Source organism: Pleurodeles waltl, chromosome 3_1 (assembly GCF_031143425.1).
Source record: "Pleurodeles waltl isolate 20211129_DDA chromosome 3_1, aPleWal1.hap1.20221129, whole genome shotgun sequence".
In the NCBI taxonomy this organism is placed as follows: domain Eukaryota; kingdom Metazoa; phylum Chordata; class Amphibia; order Caudata; family Salamandridae; genus Pleurodeles; species Pleurodeles waltl.
The window spans coordinates 527,990,362-528,017,431 of record NC_090440.1 but is presented as its reverse complement, the minus strand read 5'-3'; the positions used below and the strand labels follow the sequence as shown (position 1 = coordinate 528,017,431).

The following is a 27,070-nucleotide window of genomic DNA, read 5'->3' as shown; positions in this document are numbered from 1 at the left end:
ATTTGCATTTCATTCAGGAAGCAGACCCCTGGGAAGGCCTCAGCTGTCTGTGCGGCTTTCACAGCACAGGAGACTCAAAGTTCAGCTGAGGCATCTTGAGGATCGGCTGGGGGACTGCGGGACCCCCTTTCCAGGACTCCACGGCCCCCCTGGGGGTCCCGACCCCCAGATTGAAGACCTCTGTATTACAGTGATGCACCTTTTTAATCTATCTTCCCACAGCGGTGGATGCATGCATTGCAACCCAACTCAAAAAAGCTCTGTGTCTAACATCACACCTCTTTTATGTGTCCACTACCCTTTTCTATTCCTTGTTTTTACTTTACCCATGCACAAAACTCTTAGCTGACCTTATGTTTATGTGTAGATGATCGTATTCCTTTTTGCAAGACTTCTAGTTGACGTTCGCCGTTATCTCATTATTTGTACAATTGTTTATTTTCACTGGAAACATCATTACAGTTTTAAAATCATCTCTACCATAGTCCAAAACTCGTAATAAACTTATGTACCAATAGCGTTTCATTTTACTTACATTTTCATTTAATACCACAGGAACGGCGTCGCTCCACGTGTGGTATCACTAACTTGTTTTTGGTTTAACCGCCTAGCCGTGCGAAGTGCCCGTATTCTCTCCGTACTTGGACGTCGGCTGATGTCATCAAACCCTATCCCATTCGAAAGAGAAACTCTTCCCTTCCTAAGCTGCTCGCCTATCGGTTACCGTAGCGGCCATCTTAGTATGTCTCCTAGTCTCTAGAAAAATATGGGATGAAGCTATAATGTCGTGTCACTTTCCTCTTTGTTCAGGACCTAAAAGTTGTACTCACAGTTTTTCCACACATATTTATCGTAATTCCTGGATGTGGGTTCTAGTCAATTTAAATTTTACTCATACCAGGCAGAACCCAAAATATGGCTACCTCCGGTTTATTATTATTATTAGTTCCTGATTAAAGCTAATTTTATTGAGGTCATTTAAACCTCTTCTGGCTGTACCATACTTTTCAATTAGTCTTGCCTCCATTCTAGCTAGAGTGGAAGTGCACTTATTTGCTATTTGTGTTGTTTCTGCCACATATAGTATTGACCACCTTATATCTTCATCTTTGTCCTTTTTCTATGTAATGTTCTACCAAGTGTGCACCTCGTACTTCACATCTAATCCTAGACATGTGTTGCAAAATCTGCGCTTTTACTGGTAGTACAGTCTGTCCTATATATGTCAATGTTCACAGGCATTTAATGGAATAAATAACATTTCTTGTATTACAATTTGAGAACCGGAGCTGTTGGTGTATTTTTCCATTCACTTCAATATTCTTAGTGTTCTCTGTATACTTACATATGCCATACAGTTGTTGCATTTAAAATGACTAATTAGAGGAGGTAAATCTAACATTCCTCTGAGATCTTTCTTTCTCTTCACATGACCAGAGAAAGAGGCATGCACCAGTGTATCACATACATTCCGTCCTCTTTTGAATGAAAAGAGGGGTTTCTGTATTCCTAATGGATGCAGTATTTTCCAGTTTCTTTCTATAATGGACTTAATCCTATTTGCTTTAGGATTATAAGTCAAAACACAGGTCAATGGAACTTCCCTTTTCTTTTCTCTTGGAGTTAATAAACACTCCCTCGGAGTGTACCAAGCTCTCTTACACACTCCTTTCACTATTTTCCTAGGGTATCCTCTATCTAGCAGTCTGGAGACCAAATTCTCTGCATTGTTTAAATAGTCCTCCTTGTTAGTACAGTTTCTCCGGATCCGTAGAAATTGACCATAAGGTAGATTTTACTTCAAATTGCGTGGATGATTACTAGAGAAATGTAATAATGTGTTTCTATCTGTAGGTATCTTGTACAAATTGACTGCAATCTGGCCCTCTTTCAACTCAATCCACAGGTCTAAAAAGCTTACCCGTCTAACATCTGAGGCTATCGTAAATTTTAAATCAGGAGTACGATGATTAATCCATTCATGGAAGACTAAACGTGACTCCATATCGCCTTCCCATACCATAAAGATATCATCAATATATCTTAACCATCGTTTTACTTGTTTAAAAAAAATGTTATTTCTATCATAGATCCACTTTTTTTTCAAAGCAATCCATCATCAAATTAGCTATTTCTGGGGCGAAGCTACAACCCATGGCTACACCTTTGATTTGTAAATACATATCTTTCCCGAAGGTCAACATATTACTCTTAAGACATAATCTAGCAAGGGTCATTATAAATGATGTTGGGACCTTGTGTGGTAAATCTCTGTTATCCAAATATGTCTACATTACTTCCAAAGCTGCTTCTTGTGGGATGTTTGTATACAGTGCTTCAATGTCTAATGTAACAAGCATCTGTGCATCTTCGTCAAAAGCACTGCCCCCTAGCGAATTTATCATATGCATAGGGACTTGTACATATGCCTGATTCACCCACACTATTGGTTTCAGAAATGTATCAATATATTGTGCTAAAGGCTTTAAGATTGATCCACATGCTGAGATTATTGGTCTGCCTGATAGATTGTCTAAATCTTTATGAATCTTAAGAAGGAGATACAAAAGGGGTGCGCGTGTCTTACCTTGGTTTAAGAAATCATGCTCCTTTTTGCAAATCCAACCTTCTCTCAGTGCCTCATCTGTTGCTTATTTGATCATACTTTGTAATCGTTTCGTGGGGTCTTCTGTAATGGATCGATAGTGATTTCTATTACTAAGTTGTCGCATTACTTCAGCTTCATACTTGTCTTTTTCCCATACTACAATACCTCCTCCCTCATCTGCCTGTTTGATGATGTTCTCGTTCTGAGATAATGTGCCAATGGCCATCTTTTTTTCCTTTGTGTAATTTTGCTTAAAAAATATTTTTTATTATTATTCAATGGGTCAAGTTCTCTTAAGACTACATCTTCAAAAATCTGAATTTCTGATGGCATACTATTTGTATCAGGGCAAAACGTGGACTTTAAATGCACTCCACCTTTTCCTCTTCTGTTATAAATTCTAAAGCCTTTGACCGTTCACGAAAAAACGCTTGTAATCTAACTTTGCGTAAGAACTGTAAAATGTCTGTCTTTGTATCAACTGAATCTTGTATTTTAGCAGGTACAAAGGAGATGCCTTTATTTAATATTGCACGTTCTGTGTCTGAAAGATTATGGTCGGACAAATTGTAAATAGGAATACTATCCTTATCATAGTTATCTTTGCTCAGAATCGGAAGATGTATCAGAAAACGTGATAAATCTTCGTCGTGATCTAGTTTGAAATTGTAAATTCTAATTACTCGGATTATTACATTTATAAAAATATTCCTTCAAAAACGGATACATTTCCTCTGTTTTAAAATTCTTTACATCTCTAGCCACCTGGGTTGTTTTATGATTCACTGTGCGTGTTTTAAAATCCGATATGGTCTTATTTACTTACTCTATTAACTGTTTAACATCTTGAATTGTTTGATCTTGTGTAATTTCAAGTTCCAATGCCTCAATTTCTTCAAGTTCTAATTCACTCATTCTCAAAGCTCTTTCTATGGAAAGTGCCAACCAGTCGCGCAAACATTTTGTCCCCACGCCACTAAAGTGTAGTAAATATGTCTTATCTGAGACAACTGGTATATTCCTGACTTGGAGGCCTGCAGGAATAGTGTTATTTTTTAAGTGTTCCAAGCGTACTTATGCATGGAGTTGAGTACTAATATTTTTCTTTTTTAGTTGTTTTAATTTTTCAATCTTATCCAAATTTGAGGGAACTAGTATTGATTGTTCACCACTTAGGAGAGAAAGATGTCCTAATAATTGATTTATTTGTGCTTCTGTGTAGCTTACTGTATATGGCTCTGTCATGGCTCTACTGGGCAAATTCAGAGCTAAGCAAATAGAGACCAATCTGTCAGTACGTGCAAAACACGTACCTCAGCTTTAGGCTTGATACTTGCCCTTAGTTACTGTATCCCTGCACCTATGAGATGCAAAACAACATCTATACCACTAGGGAAGCCCTTATACCCCCCTGTATCTGGGCCAAATATCAATTCAAACATGTAGATATACAAAGGGGATGAATACATATCTATTTTATATCCAAGTGAAAATATCAATTAATCACTGAGCCTAATTCCCCACTTGACAGTCAAATTCTATTTTCTGCTTCCAAGAAAATCGCTGCAGCGTGGACATCGGGTTCGATGCAGGAGATCGCCCCAAAGAGGATGCGCAGATTGTATGCGAGAGACGTGCCAGTCACAAAGCCTGGTTGTTAGGGGTCTCTGATGCCTGGGAGCAAGGGCACCACGTGGTTAGCTAAAATCTTCTCAAATATTTTTGTATTGGTGTTCAAGAGTGACAGAGATTGATAACACTAAAAATGATCGACCAGCTTGCCTGGTTTTTGGAGGTGACTAAAAGAGCCTCACGCATAGATGGAAGTATATGTACATTTCGTTCCATCTCCTTGAACAGAGTGACCCGTTGAGGCAAAGGTTTATCTTGGTAAGCCTTACAAAAGGCCACTGTCTTCCCATCTGTACCAGATGCCTTTTAAAGCCACTCCCTGCTCCTTCAGCTCACTCTTGCAGCTTTCTGCTTTCTCCCATTTTGACGATTTCTTTTTTCTCTTCCTCAGTCTTTCCCTTATGTGTCTTTTGCTTTCAGTAAATGCTTGAGGCAGAAAAATAAGTGCCAGCCCGGAAACAACAGGCACTAATTAAGCACTGAATGTGAGATAGGTAGTCAGTCGTGACCTGCTTGTCATACGCAGTGCCGGAGGAGTACAGGTTAGCATAGTAAGAGCAGAAACGATCCGCCACCTAATCTGACACATGAAGAGGTGCACCCCCTGCTCTTCCAGGACTTTGAGCGCCTTGGTGTCTTCGCGGATAGGTCGAATGAGGGCTGCCACGGTTGCACCCTGCCGCTCGCCTTCACCGTAGATTCACGCAGTAGCATATTTGCCCAAGTCTGGAAACTTACTCAGTGCCAGCTCATTGTATTCTTCTAATTTGACTTTGATGTCGCCCAGCAGTTTCTGACCTGCCGTCTCCCTATGGGTACGCTCGAAGTTAGCTATGTCAGCCTCCAGTTCACGCAACATCAGAGCCAAATTAGAATCTATTCTTGTATGAATGTCATGAACCCAGGAATAATGTGTATATTCCCTGTCCTGCGGAGAATGATAGCGCCACACATCAACCAGGCCACTGTTTTCTGCCACTGTTATAATGGCGTGAGCTGCAGCTCAAGGCCATCGAGGTGGACCTTGGAGCCTTTTCGGTCTAGGTATAGGATGCAATTAAAGTTGCCACTCCATACCTGAGGTAGATAGTGATAATGGGCCAGCTTAACATGCAGCTGAGTGGGAAAATTGTGGGTCGTAATAATTGGGGCCATAGATTACCACTAACAATACAGCAAAGTGCTCCTTACTGCAGCGCACCACCACAACCCGACCCCCTGAGTCCACATGTACCTCTTGAAACTTGATGTTAGAATCACGGTAGGCCAAATCAACACACTACCTGCATGAGATGTAAAGCCTGCGGTATGGCAAGTCCACCTCCTGCGCCTCATTGTTAGCAGTCCACTACCCGGGGCCAAATGTGTCTCCTGTAGAAAGGCAACATCTACCTTATTATGCTGCAAGTGAAGTACCAGTTACCACTTTGCAGATCTTTAGCCTATCTTTCAAACCTCGCACGTTCCATGTAAGGAAATTCAGATCCGCCTCACCATCTGGTACACCCGCGTTTTTTTGCATTTTCCAACCAGAGATTGCACAGTAAGTCATGCATTCGGCACATTCTTCGCCTATGATATGTAATCAGTCGAATATCTCACATCTCACGGTGTGCCCCCCAGCAGTTGGCATAGCAGCACATAACCCACCCCGGCACTCCGATCATCTCAACAACAAACCCCAAAAAGAACATTGTGGTGCACACTTGGTGACAGTTAGTGACCGCCAAGCACCCCCACAATGGTGAGTTGCAGGAGGGCCGCATTCGGGTTGTGTTACATGTCATTTGTGCAGCACGCAAATATCATCTCACAACAATTTTTTGCATCCACTGATTGGATCTGGATGTGCAGCTGGTGCCAGCGCTGTTCCTCCCATCTCCGTTGGTACCTTGCGCAGCCGCATACAAAGAGAGAATGGTAAATCGTCAAGACCCGCGACAGTCAACAGTCACACGGACCGATCCAAGCGCTGCAATCACCAATGAAAATTATCTCATCAGCACACATTACGGGAAGCGCAAAACTGCCAAACCAAGCAAGGCATTGCATAAGTTAAATTAGCAATTGAATAGTTGGGTAACTTAGAAAATAGTGTTGGATTCAATCTAGTCCCTCTATGTCTTGCGAGGCTACTGGTTCACAGTCCTCAAATCTTGGCGAGTGGCGTCTTCCATTTGCTGCCTCCCGGTGTTGAAGAAATTGTTGCAGAGATTTAGGGTTGGTGAAAATCTGAGTTTTACCTTCCATAGTCATTCGAAATCTGTCCGGTTGGATCATGGCATAGTCAATTGAGATCTCTGGCACTTTGCTTTTGGCCGACAGAAACTGCATCCGTGCTTCCTGAACATGTGGTGTGAAGTCTGGGGAAATGGAAAGTTCTCTGCCCTCGTACCGAAGCATCTAGTTTCTGGTAATCGAGCAGTCTTTCAGTGAACAGAGGAGGCTTAGCTCCAAGCACTGGGAGTGGAGCGAGGGGTGGATGGGTGCACTCCACCACAAACCTATCAGAAAAGACCCATGCCCCAGTAGCTCTACAAGGAGCCGTTCCACAAAAGTCTCCATGTTGTCAGTGTTGGTGGATTCTGCCAGACCAATGATGCACAAATTATTTCGCCTGGAGCAGGCCTCCAGGTCCACTGCCTTGGCTTATAGTGTTCTTAGTGTCTTCTCCAGTTGTTTCTGTGTTTGTGCAGCCGAGACCTGCAGTCTCTGATACTCGTTTTTCCACAGTGTCCTTACGTTCTTTGTTTGTCGACTTGCTCCGACGTCCTGTCTATACGATACAATAGGACATCTATCTTCCCGTCTATGTTGATTAGGCTGTGTTGCATGGCCGTCAAGATATTTCGAAGTTCGGCCTGTCAGCGTGTGGTCCCAACTCAGGCGTAGTTGCCCCCTTATTGCACGGCCGAGGAGGTTTTTGCAGGTCAAACTGCAGTTTGGGCTGCATCATGTCAGCCTTGTCCATCGTGTCGACTACTGCCATGTCACAGTATGCGTCTGACTGTAGTTTGTGGAAGTTCTCACACACTAGGCGGCACAGTGAGGAATGCCAGGGCCCTCAGCTCAGTCTCTTGCAGAGGGGTGAGGGGGGGCCCAGCACAATCAGTGGCTCAGGGTGGATAACAGGTACAGCTGTGACAGACAGTTGCCTGGTTTTTGGAGGTGATCATAGCTGAGATGAAGCCCCTCTGATGTTGCGGCCCCCAGCCCGTGGGTTAATTGAGGCTTATTAGCTGTGCCTCCTGGTTGAATCAATTGGGCAGCCCTCAAACAGTTCCAAGCACCTGCAGCCTCCTCAATCGCACACTACCCTAAGCGACGCCCCTTCGCATAGTTCAATGTTCAATGTCCCCAAGGCCCCGAAGCACTCCGTTACCTCCACACTGCAGCTGTGTCACATGTTAAAGCCTGCTCCAGCTCCTAGGGCCAAGGCTTACCGTGGCAGTTGAGGCATTGAGGGCTCCAAGAATGTGCTGGTGAGGACCCCAGACCAGCAGGCCCCCTCAGCAAGAGCCAGATCCGGTCTAGGGAAGGCAAGCTTATTGCACATCAGCACATCACTAGTAGTTTGTAACCCTCTCCCCTGCCCCACCCCCCTGGTCAGAGGGCATGCGTGCAAGCAGACTCCTCTGCATGGCTCACCGGCAACTAGCAGGTACAGTACAGCTATGATGCGGCGCCCCCCTCCAGGCACCGGGTGCTCTGTGTAGCACAAGTAGGAGGGTCTTTAGTGGGAAGTCATTCAGGGAAGGCCCCACAGCCCATACCACAGTACAGTCACGCGGCAGGTGTCAGCGGTCCGCTGTTCAGCCCCGGGCAGCGACCAGATTTCAAACTTACAGCAGTTACAGAGACACCAGCCCTCCAGGGGCACAGGGCATCGGGAATAAATGCTCTGTGTTGCACAATATCAGCGTATTTTGAAGGATAATGAAGGCAGCCAAAGGAGCTGGCCTAAGAGGTGGCCATCTTCGAGCCTGGCAAGCCACCTCACCCTCCAACCCCCACCCCGGCTATGCCCTCTCCTTGTTGTGCGCACCGTACTATCCTCCCTTGGTGCTGCAGATGCTATTATTGGTTTTGCATTTAGAACCACTGAGGTGTATTGTGTTTTTTATGGTAATACCGGAATTCATAGCTTCTAGGGTTTGGGGGCACATAGAGCACTTTTTGCATGTGTAGTCTCCTGGTAGTGGGGTAGGTTTAGCATTTGACTCAGATCTTTGTGTCATGGATTGTCAAGCCCCGATACTCACATGGGAACAGATTGTTACCACACGCATCCCCACCTTAGAGCAACAGCTGTTAATAGACAACACAATGTACCAGGTTAAGGCATAGGGGATGAGGTTGAGAACAGACAGCAGGGTAGTAGATTCTGTGAAGATAATAGAGGTCATCACTGTGTGTTCCTCTGTTAACAATCTTATATCTGTGCCATATGTGCTTATCTCCGATGGGAAATCCCTAACTGTAGTTTGAACCCTCTTTTAGAATTGAGAATGGGCTTAGTATACATTTTCTATTCCGGGCGTTCTCTACAGACTGATTCCTTCACAATGTGCTCAAACTGGCATCTGTTTCCAGAGGTTTCTGTGTCACAATCACTTTTCCAGTGGTTTTGATACTGAGCAACAATTCACAACATAAAGGTCCCTGTGGATTTCAACAGTCTGAGCTGTGCTCATAAGTGTTTCTTCTCTCAGTCAGTTTTCTGGTATCGGGGCTTCAGGAGTTTAAATCAACAGAGATCCCTTACAATTCTCGCTACACTTTCAAACTCAATACAGGGCTTTCAATCTCCAGGCTTTGTTATAAAGGGTAATTGTTAGAAATTGGGTCTCTAGTTGGCAGAGATATACACCCTTGTCCAAGTAGGGACCACAATCCTAGTCAGGGTAAGTCACAACACAATCCAAATTATCCTGTGCTCACCCTCTGGCAGCTTGGCACAGAGCAGGCAGGTTTAACTTAGAAGGCAATGTGTAAAGTGTTTGTACAGTAACTCATACAGTAACACAGTGAAAACACCACAAAAATACACCACACAGAGAAATAGATAATATTTATCTGAATAAAATAAGATCAAAACAACAGTAATCCAATATGCACAAGTCGAGAACTCACTTTTTAAAGGTTTAAAAGAGTCTCAATCATTAAGAATCCTTGGTTGTATCTTTGTAACACACATACCTGAGATGCATCAAAAATAATGACGCACAAGGGCCTCTGAGGAGGAGATGCGTTGAAAAATAAGGCGCTGCGTCAGATTTTCAAGTGCGGCACAGAAAATGCGTTGTTTCTTTCCATGCTGCAAGGTGATGCGTCGATTTTCAGGAGCGCAGCCTTGGTTCCCTATTCCGATGCGGGGATATTTTGACGCCCAGTTATGATACGTTGAAAATCCTTCACACACTGGTAGAAGAAGCAGGTGCTGCGTCAATCTGGTAGGCGATGCGCTGAGGCTGCGAGGCAGGCGCTGCATCGATTTCCGGTTGCAAGTCCAGCGCTGCATTGCTCCGGTCAGCTGCATGTTGATTTTCAAGCCGCGGTGCAGGTGCTGCGTCTATTTTCCAACATACGAGGATTTCCTGAAGGGGTGAAGTCTTTATTGTCCCTGAGACTTCAGAAACAGGAGACAAGCTCAATCCAAGCCCTTGCAGAGCATTTTAAGAGGAAGGCAGAGTCCTATCAGCAGAGTCAGGAGCACCAGGCAGTAGAGCAACAAGCAGGAAAGCAGTCCTTCAGCAGAGCAGTCCAGTTGAGTCCTTTGGGCAGCTAGGCCATCTCTCTGACAGAGTCCCGATGTGGGTCCAGAAGTGTCTGATTTGGTGGGCTCAGAGACCCAGTTTATATACCCAAAATGCCTTTGAATTGGGGGAAACTTCAGAGAGTGGTCTTCAAGCACACAAGATCCCCTTTCAGCCCAGTCCTGTCTGCCAGGATCCCTGTGGGGGATTATCAGTGCTTTGTGTGAGGGCAGGTCACTGGCCTTTGAAGTGTAAGAGAGAGACCCTCCGCCCTTCCTGCCCAGGGAGACCCATTCAGTATGCAGATGAATGCAGATATGACCGAGTGTCCTGTGTTTATGGCTGTCTGGGTGGAATGCACAAGGGGAACTGTCAACCAGCACAGACCAGACCAAATTGATGAGTTTTTCACTACCAGGACATGTAAAACACATAGGCACATGTCCTGCTTTTTACTTACTTAGCCCCCTGCCCTATTGGTTACCTAGGGACTACCTTAGAGGTGACTTATATGTAGATATAGGGAAGTGTAAGGCTTGGAAAGTAGTTTTAAATGTCAAGTCGAAGTGGCAATGAAACTGCACTCGCAGGCTTTGTAACGGTTGCAACGGCAGGCCTGAGACAAGGTTAAGGGGCTACTTATGTGGGTGGCACAATCAGAGCTGCAGGCCCACTAGTAGCATTTAATTTACAGGCCCTGGGCACAGGAAGTGCAGTGTACTAGGGATTTACAGGTAAATTAAATATGCCAATTTGGTATGAACCAATGTTAACATGTTTAGGGGAGAGAACACATGCTTTTTAGCACTGGACAGCAGTGGTAAAGTGTGCAGAGTCTTAAAACCAGTAAAAACAGGGTCAGAAAAATGGAGGGAGGCAGGCAAAAAGTTGAGGGAAGACCACCCTAAGGCTGTCAGGTCTAACAGTAATTATTGTGCACCTAAAGTGTTCCAAGATTCCTTGATTGGGTGCCTTCCTGCTTCAACAGGGAGATACCAAAGTCTTCTTCAAAGGGAGAGAGACAACTCCTCACTGATGCTGCTCCCCTGCTAGAACCACTTAGAAAATCGATTATGCCTGAGGGTGTCTCTTATTTATGCCAAAAAGCACCCAGTTGATGACCAACTTTCATGTGAGTGCAAAACAGATGACTGCCCAATACCTGTGAGTGAGCACAGCCACCATTGAATTCCAGGCCACAATGTAAACGTGCCACTAGCTCTTGGTCTCAAATGCTTCAGGCCACATCATGGTCCCAGCTCCTGGGACCCTTAGTGTCCTCATCCACTCCCTCGTGTCCTGTCGCATTGAGGCTCCTGACATGGAGTCTGGCTTGGTGTAGATATTTTTTTTAATACTTCAGTTTGGAAAGTGGGCCTTCCTAATGGCATTTCAATTAAAAGAATATGTGCTAATTTTGGTTAATAATTATTTTAAATAGGTTAGTGCTGGGACAATAAACTGTTACACAGACCGTGGCTTATTTTTCCTCTCTAAATTTTATTTCCAGGATGCTTTCAAGGGCAATGAATCGTGCTCTTTTACATGAGTTTTTCATCAGTTTCTTTGGATAGCCACGGTCTTTCAGCTTGTTTATTAGGGTTTTGCAATAGGTAAAATAAATCCAAGAATTAGAGAGATTTTAGATCCAGGAAGTAATGGTGTTTTATTCCCTTTACTTCTTTGATTTTAGGAAAGTTGGATGGACTGGGCCATTCCAGTGCTCTGGCTTTTGAACTTCTTTATTAGAAAGGACAGGTTCCAATTTCGGCCATTTGGTCTAACCACTACCCCACAAGTTTTCATGAAACCGTTGGCCTTGGTGGCAGCTTTACTCAGAAGATTAGTAGTTTATGTATTCTCTGTACCTGGACAACTGATTGACAAAAGTGGCGTCCCTTGTGGTAGTCACCAAATATGTTCACTGATCCGTGACCCTTCTACAGGACTTGGGTATTTCCATCAATGCTTAGAAATCACTTGTTCTTGTGCAGAGGCTGACCTCATAAGTGTGGTGTTCAACACAATCTGAGGGCCTTTCCTCCTCCTCACAGATTTGCAGATATTAGAGATATGATCCCAGTGTTTCTTAATGTGCCTCCAGTCCTAGTTCTGTAAGCCCTACACATGTTAGGCATGATGTTCTTACGCATCTTGTTTGTGCCACATGCAAGATGGTAGATGAAGACTCTTTGATAGTGTTTAAGATGATGATAGCTCGATCGTAAAGGAAGCTTCTTGGCTCAGGTGCAGCTGTTAAGCTCATGGTGAGTTGTCCCTTCAGTCTTTTGCAGATAGTAGGTATTATAGGTGCCTCATCTTTGGGCTGGGGCGCTCATCTGGGTAACATAACCAAACAGGGCCCGTTGTTTACATTAGAGCAACAGTTGTACATAAATGTTCGGAAATTGCAGGTAGTCTACCAAGCCCTGCAGGAATTTTTCTTTTACATCGAAGGAAGTGCCATAGACATGCCATCAGATAATAATTTCAACGTTCACTGTGCCAACAGACAGGGTGGTGCGGTTTAATTGACATTGTGTTGAAAGGCCTTTTACCTGTAGCGCTGGGTATTTCAGCAGATATCTTCCCTGCAGTAGCCCCCTCCGCAGACATCTTCAATGTGATGGTAGATGCACTGAGTCCCCTCTCCCTAGAGAACCATGAGTGGGATCTTCATCCCAAAGTGACAGAAAAGATCTTCATATTGGGATATCCATGCACAGATGTCTATGCCACAGCAAGGAACCAGAATTGTGCCACATACTTCTGTCCAAATTGTTACTTGGGTGATGACTTCAGAATCAGCTTGTCACAGAGTCTGCTTTATGCATTCCCACTGATCCCACTTCTTTCAGAATTCCTGCAGAAGGTGGGTGCGGAAGGACAGACTTCAACTGATGGAAATGGCCTCAGATGAGGTGGGGAGGATTTGTTATGCTGATCTGTTATAACTCAGCCCCATCACACCCACCCGCCCCTTTTTCCCCTCCCACGCAGGGTAGACCTGGCTTTGCAGCAGGATATTCAGGTCCTACAGCCCAATCTTCTGGCACTGCAGTTGCATGTATGAAGATTGATCAGTACCAACTAGAAACCAGTTTACCACCAGTAGTGTCAGACGTCATCTTGGCTGCCTGAAAGCTTTCTACAAAATCCATTTGTATGGGCCACTTGTCAAAATTTGTTGCTTGCAACTCTGAAGGATTTAACGGTTTCCAGCATTGTCTCGCTGACGTTCTGTTTTCTTGTACTCCATTAACCAGTAGGATTTGTCTGTTGCCACTCCCAAATGATATCTTGTGGCTTTACCTTCTTTCCTCCACCTGCCTGATCAATCCTCTCCCTTAAGTTGTCGTTAAGTGGCACGGTTTTTGGAAATGTGTACTGTATTTGTTCCCTTGCACATCTTTTATTGCTTCACAGTGAGATTTGAATTTAGTATTGACTTTCCTTATGGATTTGCGTTCAGGCTTATGCACATCTGCCTGGAGAGTTTGCTCATCTTATGGACTCTATTTCTAGTACCAGTAACTTTGACCTTTAGGGTCAGCAAAAAGTATTTTCTTTACTGTGTCTCTGCACCAATATGAAGCATGCAGCAAGAGGCATAAGCATCCTGGGTAAAATCAGTAAGATTTTTATTTAGCTTTGTGCGAGTCTGTTTGTGCATGAGCTTGTTACATGGTATTTATGAACTTCAATATTATGCTTTTGACTTATTTTTTATTTTTTATAAACAGCTTTTGGTTGATGCCAGCGTTCATGCTGAAAAAAATTGTTCTGGGGAACTTTGCATCTGGGCCCATGGATCCTGTAATGGCCAATGGTATTGATTTCATGGTGGATCGGGTAAGGCTACGTGTGATATTGTGGGTGTGATGACCGGACCAGATTCTCAACCCTTTCGTATGTACAAGTACTGTGCAGCTTAAGTGATCCTAGATATGGCCTTACCTGCTTAAACATTAGAGTAACTGGTTCCACATTAATTTCCTTCTGTAGTTTCCAGCTGTATATGGAAATATTCGGTCCAACGTGTTGATTCAAATGAATGCAGAGGTTTAGGAGTGCTATATGTTATACAAGTTAAACATACTACGTATGCACAGCAGCTAGACCGGTTAGCACTACTGTTCGCCAATGCGTCTTTGTCATATTGTGTTAAAATCTTCAATTGTACATTTCTTGTCAGAGGACTTGCACTTTCTCTTCCCATGGTCTCGCTAATACACTCTTCAAAGCATGTTTATACCACACGCGCATACACCCTCATGGTTAAAAAAACATACTTGGCCGTGTTACACTTGTCTTTATCCTTTCTATTTATTTTTCTCACACAGGCAGTTGCTATAGTTATGTTTTTTAAAATGGGTTCGGGAAAGTCAACAAAACACATTCAGAGTGTGAAAGGAAAGATTCCAGTTTTGCCAAAGGTTAGAATGTGTTTGTTGAAATTGTGTCTGACACAAAATTACTGGAACTTCTAACTTGTTTGTTTCTTTTTCTAAAGTTGGAAAGTTTAAGTCAAAGTGAGCTAGCTTCTCGACTAACTCTGAACTGCCAGAATTCCTATGTGGAGCCCCACAAAATCAGAGACACTGCAATAACGATCATGGATGTAAGTTTGCAAGATAGGTTTTAAAATGAAATTTAATTTGAGTGATAAAAATATCCTAAAATATGTGTTTGTCATCCTGATCAGTGTGTCCTTCTTGAGATGCCTGTAACTGAATTTGGTATGTAAGGAAGCTTCTGTTGAATGCCACATACATTCTAATCACTTTCGAAAATGTCTCCATGGTTCAAGTTCATCAAAGGTCTTGATAGACATTTGTAAACTAGAGATGGGCCCTCATTCTAATTTATGACATGTAACTTTTTTCTCGTTAATGTCATTGCCCTTCTTAGATATACTGTTTTAATAGCATGTAAGATGCATGCTTAACCTGGTCTAATAGTTTTAGGGGATTTAGATTCCAGTGGCGTTAAAATATATTCTAATGTGTGTTAATTCATAATATACTATTTAGGATTGTCTTAACTGGACTGGGTCTCAACAGTGATAGTCCAGTTTATCAGAAATTTCCTTGATACAAGATTTGATCCTCTTCCACTGTCAAAGAATACTTAGACATTTAAAGATTACCGAAAATACTGTCTCTTCAATTAAATTTAATATGATAACAATATGATTAACCAAAGGGACGACTAGTGGATATGCTTAATGAAAAGTTACTTTTTTAGTGATGAATGGTCATACATCTTTTCTTAGAAAATCAAATCCTGAAATAAGGTTTTTGAGAAAATATTTTTTACAAACTGTGTAACTGAAACTTTCAAAGTGAATGTCACTTACTATTTTTTTTTCCTTATTCATAGAACGTCTTGTTTTTGGAAATTGCCTTTTACTTGTTTTTAGATGTGTAAGCATTCTTCTTGAAAATGGGTTCTTTCTGTTGGTATTCTAAACTTTTTTTTATATATGTTTTTACCTTCACCCCATTGCCTTATCGCTGGGTGACGTTTCACTTTTTTTCTTTTAATTGCTTTCCCGTCTGTGGACAGTTAGGATAATGGGCTACAAGTAATTTGCACGAGAATGCACGTGCACTGTACATGTTGCATGTGTGGATTATTGTGAGTATGGAGTGCATCTGTTGTGCTCTGCTGCATGGTGACAGGTATCCATTTGTATGCACTGTGAGAGTAATTGCAGTCAGAGAGGATCTATAGACAGCTCTTTGCAGGGATTCTACTGAGCTTTGGTGAGGTCCTTTGGAGAACAGGGATATTTCATGCCCCTTTTCTGCTCCAAAGGTGACACTCCTAAGAGGTTGGGAGATAGTTAAGCAAGGAAGCTTTCATGCCCCTTTCCTGCTCCAGAGATGACACGCCTAAGAGGTTGAAAGATAATTAAATAAGGAACTATTTCTTCTGAGAGGAGGAGGTTTGTCCTAATCATTAGTCAAAAGCACTGGACAGTCCTGCCCACGTGGGAATCCCAGGGCACTTTAAAAACAATCTGTTATCTGAACAAGCAGGGAAGCACTCATTCCAGACCGCCATCTGTCGAATACCAAGCCATATGGAAATGGCTAATAATAGGAAACCTGAACTTAATACCACACATATAAAATGCGGGATCAGACTCTCCCAGTTGCACATTCCAAGACAATGATGATTTGGTTCTAAACAACAAAGTCTTAGAAACCTTTTTTCAGGACTGGTGCTATCCACAAATAGACTTGTTTCTAGATTCAAAAAAACAACAACAAGCCTTGGCAAACCCAATAGGTCTCACCTATCCAAAAGCTATTGGCTTTGCCATTGTGTTTTAGCCATGCAGTATACCAGCGTGGCTCCTATCAGCATGGCTAAAAGTTAGTGGCATAGAGGAGACTGGCTTGGACTGTCCAGGAGGGTTGTAGAGTGGCAAGTTGTGGAGTGGCATAGAGTGGAAGGAAGTGGGGTGGGGTGGGGAGAATTAATGGTACGGGGGAAACAAGCAACATAGACTGGGATACCAACACAGGTATGCGTTTAGCGGGAATAGGCGTAAGCGGGGGGAAAAAACTAAGAGGGAGATTGAGACTTAATTGACTGATAAAAAATTGTGCAAGGGGAGGCTGAAAGGAACAAAGAAAAAGAGGGAGTGAAGGTGTGTGGTAAGAGAGTAACAATGGTGATAGAAAAAGAAGGAAAAAGAGAGGAGGGGTGCGTGGTGAAAGAGAGACATTGACAAACTCTCTCATTACACACAGTGTCTTTTTTAGTTTTCTCTACATTTTCCTCCCCACCTCAAACTCTTTATCATGTTTGGAGTTGGATGATGAGGCAGATATGGACAGAGAAGCGTCAGTCCTGCGAGGGTGAACGGGAAAGAAGAAAAAATATGAAAAAGAGAAATGAGGAAAAGACAGACCAGGGGATGGGCGGGATGATTCCAAATCACCACACATCTCCAGGCCAGTATGTTGTGCTTGGGGGAACGTGAAGATACATCTAACGCATCCTTTAAGGGACTCAAGGTTCCTTGTCAAAGTAACAAGGGTAAAGCTGGAGAACAGGCACACTCAAACTCAGGGTGCTCTACGTGGTCTCTATCTTCCTCTTCACTGTTACTGCTAAGGAAGCTGGGCTGCTGCAGACAGTACAGGAAGCTAACTTCTGGACAGTTATTGTGCTATGCATAGCAAGAGTTGGTGAGAGGACTGTGCTGAGAGGTGGAGGGAAGCGAAGTTAGGTCAAATGAAAATTGGAACTGTCTTAATAAAGCCTTGCATCCTTCCATCTACAGCCCCTTTTGTGCCAAGTGGGGGGCAGAACACGCCACAGGCTATTTAAGGGTGTAGAATGGCACTACTCGGGAGGACACCGAGGCAAATGCAAAAAATCTTAAATGCATACTATGTACAATGAGGGATTGACAATATAATTAATAAACGTATTGGGATGAGAGATTGTAAAAGATGTGCTCATTTTAATGAAAAGTAAAAAAGAACCAACATTATATGTGCCCCCACTGCAAAAGTAGGAAGAAGGCTGGAAACCAGGTGCCAGTAACATGGAATATGGTTACTTTGTTGATTAGAACATTTAAGAAATAATATAGTTATGTTACTCCAGTATTGGAACTTTAATGGATTCACATGCTTGAATCATTCCCTGTCATCAAGCTGAGAGTCCCTGGTACATTTTAAAAAGTAGTATCAACATGGACATAACATATAGGCCCTGGGCCTTTTGGTTTAGTACCGTATCTTAGTCATTATGCAAAATGTACTAAACTTAAGGATCAACCAATCAGTCAACCCCACCCTATAGAACCTTCCTGAGAGAAGGTCCAGTGCCTCAGATTTTCTACCGCACATCATGCTAGGGAGTCTCCAATGAGCTCTGGTCAGCTTTTTCCTCACAACTCTACCAGAGGATTTGTGCTGATCCCCTACTGATTCATTCAACATCTTCTCACAGATCTGCCTTGGATTTTGGTATTCTGTGTTCTTTGGTGTCCTAAACTAATGTGTTAATATGTCGGAAACACCTACAAAAGGGCTCTTCAGGCCCTGTGGCAACTGCAGGAAAAAGAAGCTCCACACAGATGACTTTACAAGGACTGCATTTATTGTCTCTATCCGGATCATAAACGTAAGGATTGCAAGGCATGTCGCACTTTCTCTAATAAGACATAAAAGAACCTTTAAGGGCGACTCCTTCTGTGGCTCCTGAGACTTAAGTCAATAGACAGTCTTGTCTCTGAAGAAGAGAGTGATACATCATTCATATCTTCTCAAAAGGCGCCTGTTAAGAAACATACAGAGGAACTATCCCAGGAGGCTTCTAAAAAGTCTCATGACCCACAGTTACAGAGGATCTAAGTCTTCTCAGGAGCAGAAGCTGCATTCTGAACGTAAAGTCGAGGTAAAGGCTTCAAAATCTCGCAAATACCTTCAGAAATCTACCTCTGAACCTTGCGACACCTCTACCTCAAGTAAAACATACTTTTAAAAAAAACCTTCGGCACCGCAGACGCACAGCTTGTTGATGACCCCACCGTCGACAAGGAAATCGTTGATGAGACTGGTAACGATGGACAGCTCGTCACCGACCACACCCTCGACAAGGTAATCTTTGTCAATAAAAGTGGTGACGACAACGACAAACTCTGCGAACAGTGTCCATAACTGCATCCTCCTCGTCGGTGATGGCATCCTCAGCTACCTTTAAACCTATTTAGTCGACACTCAAGATAACTTCGTTATCCGCACCTCTGTCGACAGCGGCGCACCATTTGACAGTACCACTGACAGCGGCACCCACGTCTACAGGCAAGGCTCTTTCTTCATCGACGACCTCCTCGACATTTAACCCTTTTCAACAACAAAGAAAAGAAAAAATTATCACGCCGGCACACACATCACCAAGTAAAGTGCCCTCATTCATACCTTCCTACCTCCTGTATGAAAACTCAGACAAGGACATTTTATGTGCAATCACAATTGCACGTTAAAGGCCAGGATTATTCTGATGAGAGAGAGGACAATGAGCAGCAATATTATGACCAACCACATTACCAACACCACCACTGATATCAAGAACAAATGATATGTATGACACACCAAATGGTGTGTATGGTAATGGATCTCCAAGTGATGCTTGTTGACTATAAAAAGAGATTTCTGGCAACTGCAGACCCTGTTCTGTGTGGCTCTGTATCACCTCCTCCCTCAACTCCAGCATTTTCCCACCCGTTGCCTTCTACTCCACGCCTACCACATTCTCCCCAGGCTATACACCTAGATGAGCTCACATCATCTGAGGAAGACAGAGAGGAAGGAGAGCTTCAGGACCTCCAGGGCGAATGGGTCGATTACCTATTGCCAGCACCATTATCTCCTTCTCCAACATCTATTGACTCCAGAAGATTTAGGAGGTTTCCACAATATACGAGAGTGAGCAGCACTTCGATTTGAACAGTTTTTTTAATGATTTTAAGCAATCTTAAAGGAAACTGCCCGTGATATACCTCTTATCAATTATATTTGGGAAAAGGGCCTGAAAGTAATGGGCAATCCAACTTATAAAATTGAAATTGAGGTGAAAAATCTCCAATTTTTGTCTACGTTTTAATCTGTAACTTTTTCCTGCAATGTCAGATTTTTGAAAGCAATATACCGTTACGTCTGCTGGACTCTTCTGGTTGCGGGGATATATAGGGCTTGTAGGTTCATCAAGAACTCTAGGTACCCAGAGCCAATAAAGGACCTGCACCCTGCAGTGGGTTTTCATTCTATACAATAAAAAATAGCTATCAAGAAAACCTTTTTATTTCCAAAATGGGCACAAGATAAGGTGTTGAGGAGCAGTGGTTATTTGCACATCTCTGAATTCCGGGGTGCCCATACTAGCATGTGAATTACAGGGCATTTCTCAAATAGACGTCTTTTTTACACACTGTCTTACATTTGGAAGGAAAAAATGTAGAGAAAGACAAGAGGCAATAACACTTGTTTTGCTATTCTATGTTCCCCCAAGTCTCCCGATAAAAATGGTACCTCACTTGTGTGGGTAGGCCTAGCGCCCGCGACAGGATATGCCCCAAAACACGACGTGGACACATCACATTTTCAGAAAGAAAACAGAGCTGTTTTTTCTAAGTGCCTAGCTGTGGATTCTGGCCTCTAGCTCAGCCGGCACCTGGGGAAACCTACCAAACCTGTGCATTTTTGAAAACTAGAGACCTAGGGGAATCCAAGATGGGGTGACTTGTGGGGCTCTTACCAGGTTCTGTTACCCAGAATCCTTTGCAAACCTCAAAATTTGGCTAAAAAAACACTTTTTCCTGTCATTTCGGTGACAGAAAGTTCTGGAATCTGAGAGGAGCCACAAATTTCCTTCCACCCAGCGTTCCCCCAATCCTCCCGATAAAAATGATACCTCACTTGTGTGGGTGGGCCAGGTGCCTGCAACAGAATAAGGCCCAAAACTTGTAGAGAGGGGATAGCACAGCGAGTTTATAAGGACATATTCTTCTTTTATACATCTTTAGGCCGACTCTGCTTTGGAGACCCACATAAGTGAGGTGTCATTTTACTTGGGAGACTGAGGGGAACACTGGGGAGTAGGAATTCAGTGCTGGAGCGGTGATCCTACTAAGAAAAGTCAGGAAAATATGCTTTTTTTTTTAAGCAAATTTTGAGGTTTACAGAGGAGTCTGGGTAAGAAAATGTTGGGGGATCCATGCAAGCCACACCTCCCTGGACTCCTTGGGGTGTCTAGTTTTAAAAAATGTCTGGGTTTGGTAGGTTTCCCTAGATGAAGGCCGCACCCAGGACCAAAAACATAGGTTCCCCGTCTCCCCCAAACACAGGTAGTTTTGTAATATATAATTTTGATGTGTCCACATACGTCTGTGATGTGCCAAACACTAACATTGTGAAAAGAAACGCACTTAGGTTATGTGAAAAAGACCCCTCACCCACCAACCAAGTTGGTGGCATGCTTCATCATCGGGGTCCCACCCGAGGCACCTAGCGTGTCACAGGTGTGCTGCGATGCCTGATTACAGCGGAGCAGGTTTTTTCATTTTTACCACACATACTGGTTGGATTTGGCACGAGAGATGAGTGATGGTTCAGTGGATCAAATTTTATTAACAAGAGATTTCACAAAAATGAAATGCACTGTTAGTAACTGAAAGGCAAAAAACTGAACCAGTGACTCACAGCTCGTGAGCTGTAAAGCCGCGACAAGGCACCTACCACTTTACAGTCCATTCACACACCTTTCATACATGACACGCACAAGACCATTCACACCGCCAGCCACGGGCCCAGCACATTACAACACTCACATCGACAGACCGTGCCACTCAAGGGCCCATCACTTACATACGCCCACATGCCTGATGCAACAATCACACCAGCTGATGGGAGTGTGTGGACTGGTGTTTGGCTGGCAGTGTGTCGCAGTAGCCAACAGCAAGTCAAATATGTACACTCTGTACACCCTCAGCAAAGCCCCACTCCACACAGAATGGCATCATTTTTTTTTTTTTTTTTTTAAACAGAGGAACCCCTAACTAAGTAGAAATAATTACAAAACTACAAACACAAAAGCTCTAACTAAGTACATGACAGAAACGCTAACCATGAAACTGAACACATGAAAATACAAAACAGACATGAGTTTACACTCATGGTTGTTTCCAGTAATTCTTCTGGGTGTGGTAATTCTTAAAACAACCACCCACACACAGCCCAGTCTTTGAAGGACAATCTGGGCAGTACATTTGAGTCTCCCTCTGGATACCTCTTCGAAAACACACTCTACATTTCTTAGCTGGAAAGTCTTTTTTGGGTGTGGGAGGAATGTGCTCAGCAAAGTGGCGATCTTTCAATCTAGCCACATCCTCCACCACTGCTTCTCTAGGAACTCTGGCCTGTTCCACCACAATAAGGCTCCCTATCACTGACTCCTGAAATTTCACAAATGTCATCTTTGACTCTGGAGACCTATCCCTAAACACAATAAAAGCATTAAAGGTTGCTAAGTGGAAGAGGTGAATTGCTAACTTCTTATACCAAACGTAAGACTTACGAATAGCAGTATAAGGTTCCAACCTCTGATCAACTCTATCTACACCTCTCATGTGCTTATTATAATCTAAAAGGCACACAGGTTTGCGCACTTCAGCTACCTGGCCCCAAACAGTCACTGGGGAAGTACTCTCATCATGGATGGTACTTAGCATGTAGACATCCCTCTTGTCTGAAAATTTCAAAGCTAGCAGCTCATCATTCCGCAAGGCACAGCACTGTCCCCTCTCAAGTTTTTTACAAACAAGCTCCCTTAGATAGCCTTTCCGGTAACAACGAATTGTGCCACAAGCAACAGTGTCCACTTTAAACAATTCCTTGAACAACTGCACTCCAGTGTAGAAGTTATCTACATACAAATGGTGACCTTTGTTGAACAGTCGTCTACCAAGATCCCACACAGTTTTCTCAGTGGCTCCAAAAGTGGGAGGACAACCAGGGGGGTCAATATTGGAATCCCTACCAGTGTAGACACGGAAACTATACACATATCCTGTACTACTTTCAGACAGCATATACAATTTAATTCCATATCGTGCCCTTTTGCTAGGAATGTACTGCCTAAAAACCAAACGACCCTTGAAGAGGACCAAAGACTCGTCCACACTTAACTCTTTGCCTGGAACATAGACCTCCTAAAACCGATCTACAAAATGATCAAGGACAAGCCTAATCTTAAAAAGACGGTCAGAATCTGGGTGATCTCGTGGCAAGGCTAATACATTGTCAACAAAATGCAGCATCCTAAGAAGCAAATACCGATTACGACTCATGGTCGCAGGAAATATAGCTGTTGCCATCAAGGGACTAGTAGACCAATAAGAAGCCAGTGACGGCTTCCTTATCAACCCCATCAAAAAAGTCAAACCCAAAAACTTTTTTATCTCCTCCAAATTTGTGGGAATCCACTGGGCAGCTCTAGAGTGTGGCCTAAGTCTAGCAGCGTTGTCCCTCAAATGCTGCTCCGCATACAAATTAGTCTGCTCAACAATCTCTTCCAAAAACACATCATCCATGAATAACTCAAAGAAATTGACAGGCAAAAAGTTCTCTGTATTGGCGCTACACCCCGGGAGACCAGTAAAGGCAGGCAACTCTGGCTGCTCCATGTTTGGGGCAACCCAGAGATCAGGTCTTATAACGGGAAACCTTTCAGCCCCAGGTTGCTGCACTAATGGCACATCAGTGTCCTCCTCTAAAACAGGCCCTTCACCTGCACTGAGTGTGGCTTCCTCATCAGAAGATTCCTCTCCAACAGAAACATCACTGCCAGAATCTCTCACTTCCTCCTCTGCCTCAGATGCAGAGTCCGTCTCATAATCATGATCAGACAATGACTCAAAAAGCATACCAACCACCTGCTGAGCGGTCATCCTGCGGCTAGCCATGATCTTTCCTACTAAAATTAACTGGACAAATTCACATCCAACAACCAGCACTGTGTGAGATAAGTAACAAAGTGTAGCTTTATTAGTAAGAGTTATAAACTCAAAAACGATACTGCTCACTTGCCTGAAAAAGCTTGAATCACCAGCAACTACTCTGCACAGACACAGCAATCGCCAATGATATCCCACTAAAAAGAAAGAAAGAAAGAAAAGCAAATTAGAAATAAGACAAAACAAATATCATTGTGCACAAATCTAAGGACAATTTCACACACAATCCTGCATTTAGTACACCCCCTACAAACATGTCATTCATGCATGGCAACAATACTCCTTTGGAGTAAATTGTTTTTACTTACCTAAAACATGCAACTATGCAAACCGCAGGTCAACCACCGCCAAAACCACAAGGAGCCACAGCAAATAAAGCAAAAGGTTTGAGCTAGAACGAAAAGGAGGAAAACATTTTTTATCACAAATGCAAATACTTCATCAGTTGACAAACACCCCACCATCAAACATTTAGAAATTGGTGCCTAAGTGGATTCTGCCATAGGAGCAGATGGGCCTACTAAAAAAATAGGCCTATCTGCCCCAAGTAGGGCAGAAAATACCTTTAGTAGTGTGTCCCCATGGGGAGCGACCCTTGCCCAAGGGTACAGCCCCCACACAAAAAAACACACACACACTATCCCTGGTGCCTAAGTGGCTTCTGCCCCCCTTGGGGCAGATGGGCCTAAAAATAATAGGCCGATCTGTCCCCAAGGGGTGCAGAAATGGCCTTGGTACATGTGCCTCCAAAGGGGGGGAGGGGGAGTGACCCTTGCCCAAGGCCCCCCCCCCCCCCCCCCCCCCCAATCCACTAACACACACACACACTATCCCTGGTGTCTAAGTGGCTTCTGCCCCCCTTGGGGGCAGATGGGCCTAAAAAAAATAGGCCCATCTTCCCCCAAGGGGGGCAGAACTGGCCAACAGGTCAATGCCCCCCTTGCCCAAGGGGACGCCCCCCCCCCCCACAAAAACAAACATATAAACAAAACTCCCTGGCGTTCTATTGGTTTCTGCCCCCCTTGGGGGCAGATCAGCCTAAAAATAATAGGCTGATCTGCCCCAAGGGGGGCAGAAATGGCCCTCAAAGACATGCCCCCCAAAGGGGAGCGACCCTTGCTCAAGGGGCCGCCCCCCCCATCCACTAAACACACAATCCCTGGTGCCTAAGTGGCTTCTGCCCCACTTGGGGGCAGATGGACCTAAAAAAAATAGGCCGATCTGCCCCCAATGGGGGCAGAAAAGGCCAACAGTTCTATGCCCCCTTGGGGGGGGGGCGCCCCCCACATAAATAAACAAAAAGAAAAACATCCCTGGCGTTCCAGTGGTTTCTGCCCCCCTTGGGGGCAGATCAGCCTAAAATAGTAGGCCAATCTGCCCCCAAGGGGGACAGAAATGGCCGTTAATAATTTGCCCCCCCGAAAGGGGAGCAACCCTTGCCCAAGGGGCTGCTCCCCGACACTCAAAACACACAATAACAAAAAAAAAATCCCTTGCGTCTAATGGGCATTCCTGCTGCCTGATCGCAATGCAATCGGGCAGCACGAATGCTCAGAGACACCGGGGGAAAGGAAAACCCTTTCCTTTCCCTCAGTGCCTCTTTTTGCAAACCCCCCACCCACCGGGAAGAGAAACTCACCTCTTCCTCTTTTGCCGCACAGGAAGCAAATGTCTTCCTGTGCGACCGGCACCCTGTAATGAAGTCAGCGCGCGATCGCGCGCTGACGTCATTATTGGGGGGCGGGGGTGGAAGGGGAAGGGCTTCCCCTTCCATCCCTGCCTTTGGGGGGGTGGGGGAAGCACACAGAGGGAGCGAGAGCGCTCCCTCTGGGCTGTGTGCCGAGGACGTAATGGTTACGTCCTCGGCACAGCAGAACCGGTTAAACCACAATTTTAGTGAGGGACCATATTATAAACGTCCTGTTCATTTCTATTTCAGTTGTTTATTGCCACAAGGCTTCCACATTTTTCTTCAGTAAGTTACAAGGGAGGGGGGTCATGAATATCTCAAAAATATTTATTACAAAGTAATGGGTGAACTTCACATTCTCATCCTGCTTTCTGAATCCTTTACCTAAATAGTATTCAGTCTGGTAATGTTTTCAGAAAAGTTCAATGTGGATGTAGAATTAAGACGTTTCACGGCAGGGCCTCTAATGTGATGTGGAGCCAACCACATTTGCAAATTACCAATCTGTTTCTAATTTTGCAGTTGGTACTACTGTCAATAAATTCTGTGCCAACAGAGAAACAAGAATTAAGATGCTATTTTATTGTCAGTTCAATTTACAGTCAGACAAGGATTGTTGATGGAATTCATTTAGGGAAAATCTTGTAGTTGATATTGGTAACTTGAACCCATATGACCACCAGCAGAAGTGGCCCAGAAGATGTCCCATAGGTCTGTGAGAGGTATTGCCAGTAGAATAGACACCAATACTATGTGCCAAGTTACCGGTAACTCTGGGGGGGGTGAATCTAACAAGGATTACCAACAGAACACGGAGGGTTCCCCTAGTAATGAGGAATTACTGGGGAATCTACAATTCTTCATTCAGTTTTCTGGTAATTCCCGGTTTCGCTCTGGGTTACTACCGACCTTATAATTCCGAAAGGCCACGTAACACTGGTTTCTGGCCCATTAACACTTTGTAATGAAACCCTTGTGTTGTCTTTTCCGAACCTTGAAATCGTTGATTCCTCTTGTGATTCACAAACTTAGGCAATCATGGATAGTTGATCTTAAGAGGGCTTGCATTAGCAAAGCACCCTTGATTTTCACACCTCATGGAAGTGGCACATTGTGCACTACAGCCTGCTACACTTCATCTGCTACACAAGTGTAATCTGTCATCTATGGAATGGAGTTTGGTCTGTCTGACCTCTCCCAATTTAGCAGCATTGCTCAAAGTATTTCAGTTTTACAATTTGAATGTAACCCTGATTACATACAACCCTTAGATCATCCCACATAAGGGATTAAATTAAACATGTTAGTAATCTATGTGGGCAGAAGCATTCCACTGATAGTCATTCTAAAGATTTATTGTCTTAACTTATACGTTCGACAAATGGCTTGCCTTTCATTTTATTACAGTACATTTAGCAGCTTTAACCACTTACCAGGAAGATAGTAGGGTCCAGGGTATGTAATCTTTAAAATAGTGAAGTTCACTTTTACGCAAACACTTAATCTTACCTGTTGGGAAAAGTGCATTAACAATACAAACATCTTTCATTTGTCCAGGCATCGGTTCAAGAATCTTTTTCTTCGTGAAACCTTTCCACCTGTGCTTGAAAGATCAATTGAACCAAAAATGGTAGCTTGGAGGGAAAGCTGACCCTAACACTAGCAGCTCTGCAATCATTCCCTAGGGTGTTAGACCAAGAGGTTCCGCTCAGTCACAGATACCTCTTGGATGGGCTGTTGATTTCCCATGGGTCACCTCCAAACCCAAGGCCTCATAGAAACGCCCAGACCACATCAGCCTTCTGGAGCAGTGTAGCTAGCTCTGACGTCTTTTTGCTCTGTGG

At 43.8% G+C, this 27,070-nt stretch overlaps 1 protein-coding gene across 1 annotated transcript in view; it reads left to right on the top strand.

The window, feature by feature from the left end:
• The window catches only part of SPG21 (SPG21 abhydrolase domain containing, maspardin), a 278,589-nt gene that overhangs the window by 180,895 nt on the left and 70,624 nt on the right, over positions 1 to 27,070 (top strand). Inside the window, exons 6-7 of the mRNA XM_069222818.1 lie at positions 13,740 to 13,848; positions 14,510 to 14,617. Of these exons, the coding sequence (XP_069078919.1) occupies positions 13,740 to 13,848; positions 14,510 to 14,617 (217 nt within the window). The remainder of the gene's footprint in view (positions 1 to 13,739; positions 13,849 to 14,509; positions 14,618 to 27,070) is intronic.